At 38.7% G+C, this 10,612-nt stretch overlaps 1 protein-coding gene across 1 annotated transcript; it reads left to right on the forward strand.

Annotated features, from left to right (window-relative positions):
- Positions 1 to 437: 437 nt before the first annotated feature.
- On the forward strand, positions 438 to 9,928 carry kcnk18 (potassium channel, subfamily K, member 18). The gene is made up of 3 exons (XM_022216456.2): positions 438 to 1,189; positions 3,120 to 3,263; positions 8,737 to 9,928. The coding sequence occupies exons 1-3, from the start codon at positions 967 to 969 to the stop codon at positions 9,570 to 9,572; spliced, it is 1,203 nt and encodes a 400-aa protein (XP_022072148.1). The 5' UTR covers positions 438 to 966; the 3' UTR covers positions 9,573 to 9,928.
- Positions 9,929 to 10,612: the final 684 nt, after the last annotated feature.

The following is a 10,612-nucleotide window of genomic DNA, read 5'->3' on the forward strand; positions in this document are numbered from 1 at the left end:
TAGAAACCCGGCAGCACCTGTTGCCCCTGCTGCAGGATCGAGGACAAGGACCATTTGTTTTTAGACATTCATGGGCATAATTGCTTTAACAGTCTGGATGGCTTTGTCTGGCAGGAGTGGCACTGAATTAATTTACCAAAACACTGTACATAAGAACAGCTCTGAAGCCCTTGTGCTTTATATTTCTAATGCAGATCAGAGGAAGATAGTGAGCTTCTTCTCCAATGCATTTATTTACAGTTGCAGTTACTTATCAGGTTAACATTTTACATTAAAGAGGGCAAGATTTCTCAAACATGCCATTGACTAAATTGTGATCTCCTACAAAAAGAAATGTTGTCAGGGCCCATTTTCAGATATCTATCAGTTACCCCCCCACCTTCCCCAACATCTGTCATCACTTAATTTAATGACCTTTTGCTATATGTGAACAGGTCAATATATTAAGTATTTACAATAATCTGTTAGATTATCTGTTACTATAACTGTTATTTTAACTTCTCTCTGCTTTTAATCATTTTATGACCTGTCAGATGTAATTTATGACTTTTTGATGGGAGCCTCAACTCTGCTAAACTTTCTAACTACATATAAACTAGTTAAAAATGGCCCTACCAGCTACAACTGTAAAATGCTACAACTTTCAGTTATTTTTTGCATTCTGCGAAGTGCTTCTTGCCGGACTTTGTGTTGATACTGTAAAATCAATATAAAAAGGCACGGTGTGGAGTTGCTCACACTTCCTAGCTGACTGCCATCAATCTTGGCCAGATGATTGACTTCTGGTGTAGTGTTTCTGCTGCTCCCTCATGATGGGAGCAGTCAGAAGAGCCTGTGATCTCCTCGGGGGCTTGGCTGATGGATGATGTAGTGTCCATTCTGCTTCAGCAGCACACACTGTCGGAGCACTAAGCTCTGCTACCTGGCACTCAGAGACCGAAGGAGCTGCGCTGCTACAAGGAGAAGATGTCGGTGAAGAAAGGAATTAATGCTGTAAACGAGTCCAGGAAATGCGCGGCGCGGTTCTGGAGGCTCTTTCCTCACCTTTTGCTGTGCCTGTCCCTGGTTGCATACGCAGCGCTGGGTGCGCTCATCTTCAAGTACATAGAAGGAGGGAATGACTACAGCCCCCCGCAGGAGTACCTGAAGTTTCTGGATGACATTGTCCTAACTGTCCAGAACCAAACCAGTAAGTCGTTTGTGGTACTTTTTAATATCGCAGTGAGACTTTAATACCAAAATATGTGGACAGTCAGGAACTTTCAATGATTGCTGTCTATCTATCTATCTATCTATCTATCTATCTATCTATCTATCTATCTATCTATCTATCTATCTATCTATCTATCTATCTATCTATCTATCTATCTATCTATCTATCTATTTATCTATCTATCTATCTATCTATCAAAAATTAACACTTAATCATCACAGGATAACAACAGTTCAGCTGAACTTCTGGGATATGAATCAGTCTTTTTAATAAGTTTAAGTGACTTAATTCCCCCTCAGTTGGCAAATAAATTTGGTTTTCCACTGCCCAATCATTGATACACAATGTGTAATTTATTGAGAACAAAATAACATAAGAATGGAGTGTTTCCTTCCATTTTTGGAGCATTATCTATCTATCTATCTATCTATCTATCTATCTATCTATCTATCTATCTATCGACAGTTTGGGTTCACTTAGAAATGTCCTTATTTATGAAAGAAAAGCAGTTTTTTTCCACTGAAGATGACATTACATTAATGAGAAATACAATCTAGACTTTGTCAATATGGTAAATGTCTACCTATTTATACACAAGCTATTTACTATTTACATATTTATACCTTTTGAGGATTTATATTTTATTTGTATATCGTGTGTCTTTTTTCTGTCTTTTATCTATAGCTGGGAGTGACCAATCGAAATTCCGTCGTGTGGAAACGCAATGACATAAAAGATTCTTTATCCTTGTTTTTTGATTCTTGATATTCATCTGTGGTAAATATGTCAGAGGTTTGGCAGCATGTCAGAGGGCTCTTCAGGGTTTATGTTATGTGCTGGACATATTGATCTGATTTTTTAACATGAATATCAGTCATTTCTATATTTTTTTGATTTGTCTTTCAGAAAACATGTTTACAAATTATGAGCTAACTTGCTAGTGTGACGGTTTGGAGTTAGTGACCAGATGGCCCAAACTTCACTCAAACATGCAGCGCGGAAAAGCATAAAAGGCTTTTTTTTTCATGTCACTTGTGGTTTGAGGCACTTTGATGCTAATGACTGCATCATCTCTGGGTATTGACATTTTCAGGCAGTTAAAATGTGTGTTAGACATTACTGAAGCTTAGTCTCAGCCATGTATTTTAAATACAGGATTATTTCTTTGAATCATTTTGACATTATTGCATTGGTACTTTTACTTCAGTAAATCTGAATACACACAAATTACAGTAGAATACAACACATTTTTTTGTTTGTTTTAAAAGTTGTTACATATTCTACCATTCAAAAGTTTGTGGTCACTTAGAAATGTCCTGATTTTTGGAAGAAAAGCATTTTTTCCCCCCAGTGAAGATAACATTAAATGAATCAGAAATACAGTGCTAATGTGGTAAATGACTACCTATTTATACACGAGCTATTTACTTTTTATATATTTATATCTTTTGAGGATTTTAATTTTATTTATATATTTAGTGTACCTCTTTTTCTGTTTTTTATATATAGCTGGGAGCGACCAATCGAAATTTCACTGTGTGGAAACACACATTGACAATAAAGATTCTTGATTCCAGCTGGAAACAGCTGATTTTTAATGGAATATCTATATAGAGGTACAGAGGAACATTTCCAGCAACCATCACTCCTGTGTTCTAATGCTACATTGCGTTAGCTAATGCTGTTGAAAGGCTCATTGATGATTAGTGCAATTATGTTAGCACATGAATAAAAGTGCAAGTTTTCATGGAAAACATGGAATTGTCTGGGTGACCTTAATCTCGGTCTGGAACAGGTACTCAATGCATTTCATTACGCATGATACTGTGTATAATTGTGTTTGTGATAAATAAAGATAAATCTTGAATAATTTGCTTTACTCTCTATTTACTCTGTTTACTCTCAGAAAATGTCTCCTGCACACATAAGTGTATAGTGGATGAAGTGTACACCAGGATGAAGGGGTTTAAATCCATCTGGTTCCAGAGACCTGATAGGTGGAGCTTTTTTGGCTCCATGTTTTTCTGCTGCACTGTCTTCACAACAGTTGGTAAGTCAGAGGTCGTCTAATGAAGCCCTATCTGTATCACTAGAATGCTTACTGATTACAAATTCTGTCCTTTCAGTGTTATTCTGTCAGTTTTTAGCCAAAGCCCAAGAAGAATATAGGAAGAAAAAGACAGTAAACTTGAAAGACTGATTTTAAACTCTATATTTAGGAACAAAAACAACTACAGGCTTTATTACTGAGTGCCCTTTCTTTTCATTTTTACACAACTGTGTATATTTTTGATGAGATATTGGATGATCCTGAGCATGGGTGGTACTAATCTGGCAAAAACTGTTTGGAGATGTTCACCATTCTTCAAACATAATTCTTTTTTAAGCTGCTCTTTTCAAGAGGAGGGTATTTTGGTACAATCTACTTTAAAAACTGAAAGATGTTCAGTTGGATTCAAATCAGGGGATATAGTCACTTTTTTCTTCTTCTTTGAAAACTCTTGTTTATTTATTGCAGTGAGTTTGGAATCATTCCAAGCTTTCTTAAGGCATTTTGCCTCATTTTTCAAATTCCCTCTGCATCTTCTGCTGTTCAGCTCATCCTACACCTCCTGACCCCTGCTGTAGCTGGGTTTGACTTATCATCAGTAACCTCTTTTATCCTGACAAACTTTCATGATTCTTAGGGTTTGGTTTCTTACTTATAGACACAACTACTATCAAATTTGCAAAAACTACGGTGTTTACAGGTCCTTTTACCACTTGATTCTTTATTATTATTTTTTTGTAGCATCTATAAAGCCTGATTAAACGAGTCAAAGTGGCATATATCTTTAAGGCCCCTTTTACACAACGTTTCACTCAAAAACACAAAAGTTTTTCCTTAGGCTTGTTGCATTTACAAGACAGTGGAGTGAAAAAATCTGCATTTGAACTGGAACGCTGTAAGGACTGAAAGCGCTGCAGTGTGCATGCCAGGCCAGTAGTCAGCAATGTAGAGACATACCACATGTGACCACTACCTGTTCCTCCACAGACCAGAAGAAGTACAGATGTAGAGGTGGGCTGATTATCTGGTGTACATATTGAATGCGTCTTCGCTGATTGCAGAAATAGTGCAACAAATACACATTTTGCTGAAGGAGATTCAATAACTTCAGTAGACTGAGCAGCACAAGCCCAACAAAACCTTTCAGTTTCATCCTAAAACTGTTGTCACGTAAACTGGCCCTAAGATAAGCATATGGCACTGAAGGAAACCCATTCTGGCACAGCATAGGTTTGCTGGCCAACTGTGGTAGCCATTTCTAAGTCAATATGAGCTTATCGTAATCAGCAGCGGCATGTCAGTACGAAAAAACTCCAAATGCCAATGAAAAGTAGCATACAGCAATTAAATGTGACTGATAAACTATTTATAAACACAAGAAGCTGGTAAACTGGCAATGGCCTATGAACATCCAAATTTGTGTGCTCTCGTTGTGCCTGTGTTGATTCTCACCTGGTGCTCCGGCTTCCTCCCGCCTCACATTGAGGTTAATGATTCTAAATTGTTGAAGGTGTGAGCATGCAACCTTCTGTCCATGTGATGGACTGAGGACCTGTCCAGAGTGTGCCCTCCCTTTTGCTCTATGTCAACTGGGATAGACTCCGCCCCCCCCCCCCCCCCCCCCCGTAATCCTCTACAGGATAAATATTGCATAGGAAATGGCTGGATGGACATAGCTTTCTGGATCGACACATGCTGCTGAGCCCCATCTGGCAGGATCAATGAAGCTATCAGAGATATATCTACTAGAGCTGTACAGTGTCATTTAGCTCACTGTTTTGGTTTTGTGACTTACAATTTTACTGCTTTGCAAACTGACATGATCGGCTGTATGCATATCTGCTGCACTTTGTGGGACTGATATGCCTTCACAAATTTTCTGCTTTGTAGAAAATAGGAAAACTGGAGGAAAAAATCTTGAATGTGTCACGTGTCCGGACTGTTGAGTGACTTTATCTTACTATTATATGGATCCTCATGATGTCTTTAAAAACATAACCTATATTTCTTAACATTCCAGCTGTGTATTTATCTGTGGTACAGAGGAGGAGTTTGGCAGTATGTCAGAGGACTCTTCACAGTTTGTTATATCCTGGACATAATTTTTGAACACGAATATCAGTCATGTCTACATTTTTTGGTTTGTCTTTCAGAAAACATGTTTGCAAATTATGAGCTAACTTGCTAGTGTGATGGTCTAGAGTTAGTGACCAGATGGCCCAAACTTCACTCAAACATGCGGCGCAGAAAAGCATAAAAGGCTTTTTTTCATGTCACTTGTGGTTTGAGGCACTTTGGTGCTAATGACTGTGTCAGCTCCGGGTATTGACATTGCCAGGAAGTTAAAGTGTGTGCTAGATATTACTGAAATTTATCTCAACCATCAATACAATGCATACATCTCAGAAGATCTGACATGATAACCACTGTAACGTTGTAAATATAATACTTCCTACTCCAGAAACCAGAAATTTTAATGCAATACTTCAATGACATTTTGCTGCTAAATCTATGCACCTTTGCTAAAGAAGCATTTTGAATACAGGACTTATTATTTTTATCATTTTTGACATTACTGTGTTGGTAATTTTATTTCAGTAAAGGATCTGAATACACATATGTTTTTTTGTTTATTGTGAAAGTTGTTGCATACACTACCATTTAAAAGTTTGGGGCCACTTAGAAATGTCCTGATTTTTGATAGAAAAGCACTGAAAATTTAAATGAATCAGAAATACAGCCTAGACATTGTTAATGTGGAAAATGGCTATTCTAGCTGGAAACAGCTGATTACCTCCGCCAAGGAGGTTATGTGACACCTGGCATTTGTGTGTCCCTCTGTCTGTCTGTCTGTCTGTCTGTTAGCAAGATAACTCAAAAACGCCTAGGCAGATTCACATGAAATTTTGAGGGGATGTAGACTATGGTAAGAGGAAGAGCTGATTTAATTTTGGTGGCAATCTGGAAAGGATCCTGGATTCTGGATCACTTTGAATTTTTTAGTATGTTTTAGTATGTGGTCCAAAATATGACAAAAACATCATAGGTTAGTATGTCGTCCAACAAAATGGAGCAAGGTGTCCGGATAGCTCAACTGGTTAAGAAGGTGATTTGTAAACAGAACTGTGTCAGAGATGCAGGTTTGATTCCAGCTCATGCTCCTTTACTGCATGGGTTTCCTGTTTTCCTCTCTATTTTCAGCGGAGGTCTGCACTCTCTCAGTGCTTTTCTAGTTTTTAATGGAATATCTACATAGGGGTACAGAGGAACATTTCCAGCAACCATCACTCCTGCGTTCTAATGCTACATTGTGTTAGCTAGTGGTGTTGAAAGACTAATTGATGATTAGAAAACCCTTGTGCAGTTATGTTAGCACATGAATAAAAGTGTGAGTTTTCATGGAAAATATGGAATTGCCTGGGTGACATCATACTTTTGAACAGTACTGTATAGTGAGAATTTATTAGTGCAGGTTTAAAATCAAAACTGACCATCTTTACTTGATTTGAATATTTTTGTAATGTGCAAAAAGAGAATTGGCCTTCACTTTCCCAACAGCAGTGGCAGCCTCAGCGCTCTGTTTACATCTACACATGATGCATTCAGCTGTTTAGAACGTCTGAGGACTGACAAGGCTGTGGCCTCTACATGTTAGTCCCAATGTGGCCAAGGCTTGCTCACAGTTTATTTTGTTGATACAGTTTGGAAGGTCTCATCTATTGAACTTTATTGGAGCTTTCTAAAATCAGTCAAAAACCCACTGCATGTATGCCCCTACTGTAATCAGGACAGGCATCTGGGAGCTGATTCAAGAACTCCCTAACAGCTTGTGTAGACAATGAGAAACATTTCACAAATCATGCAACGGGGACACATCCTAACAGGCAGCAAACTGTGTTTACTTTCACATCTGTGACTCATATAAACCACTGCCCGTTCTTCCCCTTGATCCGTTTGAATACATGTAAATATTTCTGAAAATGAATGTCAGCGTGTGTGCTGTCAACTGACCATGAAACAGCAGTAATGAGCAGGAGCAGGAGCAGGAGGCTTTTTCCATGTTGTTCTATCTCTGACCTCCATCAGAGCTAGTAGGGTTGAAAAGAATATCAGAATATATTGAATGAGAAAGAATTCCATTCAATCTGTTAAACACATTCATATCTTGACCAATTCAACTTCAGTTGGACTTTTTCTTTTAGATTTACTTTCCAATACACATTTTTGGTCTTTTTAATAATTCAGAAATCTAAACCTTATTATATCTCTGAAAAATTAGTTTCCTGATGTGAAAATTTAAATGCTGATGTATTTGTGTTTATCCAAAGAAGGTAATATTAGAAAAAAAAATTAAAGTAGAAGCTTTTTTCTTCTCAGTTTATGCTGTATTTCTCCCTTGATTTTTGTATTGCATAGAGTAAAACCATTTACTTCTATGTAGACCATGCTTTTTTTCCTGGACCTGATGTAATGTGTAAGAACCTTGTGAAGATACATTGCTATGCCTGTTACTTTCAGACACATGATTAGTGGTAAAGAGTTTCCAGCTAATGACTAATGGCTCAGCCCCAACAGGAAGTACATACCTCTTAGAAGGGAAGGCACTTTGAAAGGAGATTGCCTTTTACATAATTGCAAAAAGCTTATTAGAAGTTGTTAGTGGCACATTGTCTGTTGTTTTTGCCTTGTCTGTTGGGAACTACATTCATCTATCCACAATTCCCATGTTGCCAGTTTAGGAAAAGACATATACAGTAGCAGTATTTTAAAAAGGAATTTAATGATTAAAGAAAATAAAATAGAGACCAGCTGCTGTGGATCATGAAGCAGCAAACAGATATTTTTCTGTGTAGTTTGTAGAGAACAAAAACAGGACTAAAAGACTGAATGTTTGTAGTCATCAGAGATACACTATATTGCCAAAAGTATTCACTCACCTGCCTTGACTCACATATGAACGTAAGTGACTGGTCTTTCTTGGGGTGCTAATCACTACTAAGAACTACTCCTGAATTTTTTGTCGACCATAAATCCTGCTGTCTTCGAATGCTGCCTTCTCCTGGTGACTCTTTGAAAATCTTGAAGGAAGCATTTTAAACATTTGAACACGGTCAAGTCTTAGACTCTGGTCCATGATTTGGGACTTAGTTTCCACTTTGCTTGTTAAAAGATGATTCCATGTCAATGTTGTCCCCTTTTTTTGTTGTTGCCCCAAAGAGACCAAACAAAATTGCAGGTTAACCAGATTATTAAAAAAATGTGTTTTAGTAGAATGATACTTAACGTCATACTTAAAATGCAACTGCTTAATAACCATTAAATCAATATCGTATTTACAAGTCTGTTACAAAAAACTTGATGTGGTTGGTGCAATTACAACTATAGCACCTTATTCCTGCATAAATCAGAGCTTAGACGATCCTACTGCTGATTCATAGTCCTAAAGTGTCTGTTCTTCGCTTGTTTGTTGCAGGATATGGGGAGATCTACCCGGTTACCCTGCCTGGTAAGGTAGTGTGTGTCTTGTACGCCATGGTGGGCATCCCTCTCATGCTTCTGGTCATTCTTGATGTGGGAGATTTCCTCGCTGTGACGATGTCCAGAGCCTACGTTCGCATTCACACCCTTATCAAAAACTTCCACTGCCATTCCTGGTCTCCCAGGAAGGATCAAGAGAGGGCAGCGAACTCGAGTCACCGGGCCCTGGACGACGGCACCTTTGTGTTCAACCAGGATGTAGTGATCCATGAACCCCTTGACATTCGGCATGTGATGCACAGTCAGGCGGATGTGCGAAACAAATCCATCCAACTCCAAAACAACAAAGAGATCTTCGAGAAGATTCTCATCAGAGAGAAATTACTGAGAACGGGTCCTCTGCTCAGGTCCATCTCCTGCCCAGAGCTAGATGGGCTGCCGCCACCACCCAGAGGATATGCCATATGGGACTTCACAGGGTTAGGGGATGGAATGGAAATGCTGGATGTTCCCTTTGTGCTGATCCTTTTCATCGTGTTCACCTACATTTGCTTTGGCGGTTTGATTCTGCCCCTGTGGGAAACCGAATTTGAGGACTTTGACCCCTACTACTTCTGCTTCATCACGCTCACGACCATTGGTTTTGGCGACATTGTACCAAACCACCCCAAGTACTTCATGCTCACCTCGCTGTTCATCATTGTTGGCATGGCCATCATGTCCATGGCTTTCAAGCTGAGCCAAACTCGACTTGTGAGCTGTTACCGCCAGTGCATCAAGATAATCAGCAGGGGAAATGTGGAGACTTTTAGAAATGAAACGACCAACTAAATCATCAAGAACTTCTCTGTCTCATGTCCAGGAGTTACTCAAGTTTACAGTCCTTGTTTTCAAACGGGCCACAGTGGGAGCTTGAGCAGAGCGCTCCTTGTGCTGCCAGTTTGGTTAGAAGCATGAGCAAAACAAAAAATGTGCATGTGACAAACGCTTCTTTCCTCTGAGGGAAGGTGATTCTTGAAACTCGAAATGATTTCTATCCAAAGGAAATTCAGATTCTGCATATCTACATACAATATCTTGCCAAAGAAAAACATTTAGCTGTATTTTAATACTATGTGGTAGTGTAGTATTTTTATCGCCTAAAACCACTGCAGAGTGGTAGCGCTGTGTTTGACTATTAATCGAACCTCTGGACTTTTCACTCTGTCTGAAAAATCTAATAAAATGTTTTAAATTCACTACTGTTCATTTTTTTTAAACAGCACTTTACAGCACCATTTCATTGACACCCATGTCCTCAGCAAATTGTACAAATTCAATACTAATGTAGATGTCAAGATAAAAATAGATATTTGGAGTCCTAGGCAACAAATTAGCACAGCAAAAATCCCTTTTGTCTTCGTAAAAACAATGAAATCAATTCTCAGTGACACAGTTGTAACAAGACATACAAATGCGACAGTTTGACTCCAGAAATATGATTACTTTTCGCAAAAAACTTTTAACTCTTGTATTAAGTTGGGGTTCGTGTGTCTTCGTGTGCAATTTAGTTATAATTTATTATGCTAAAGTACAGCTAGAGGTTTGTAGATCCGTACGGTCAGCAGGACCTCTGAATGTAAGGAAACTGTCAAACACAAGGAAACACTCTGCTTCTGCTGTTCTACTCAATCTCGTGTATGTTGGATCACTGCAGACCATGAAATTCACATCATCCATCCATCCATTAGCTATACACCACTTAATCCTAATTAGGGTCGCAGGGGGCTGGAATCCATCCCAGCTGATTTAGGGCGAAGGCAGAGGACACCCTGGACAGCTCAGATTCACATCATTCGACTTTTGTTTGTATTTAAAAACACCAACTGTCC

This window comes from Acanthochromis polyacanthus, chromosome 15 (genome assembly GCF_021347895.1).
Source record: "Acanthochromis polyacanthus isolate Apoly-LR-REF ecotype Palm Island chromosome 15, KAUST_Apoly_ChrSc, whole genome shotgun sequence".
Taxonomy (NCBI): Eukaryota; Metazoa; Chordata; class Actinopteri; family Pomacentridae; genus Acanthochromis; species Acanthochromis polyacanthus.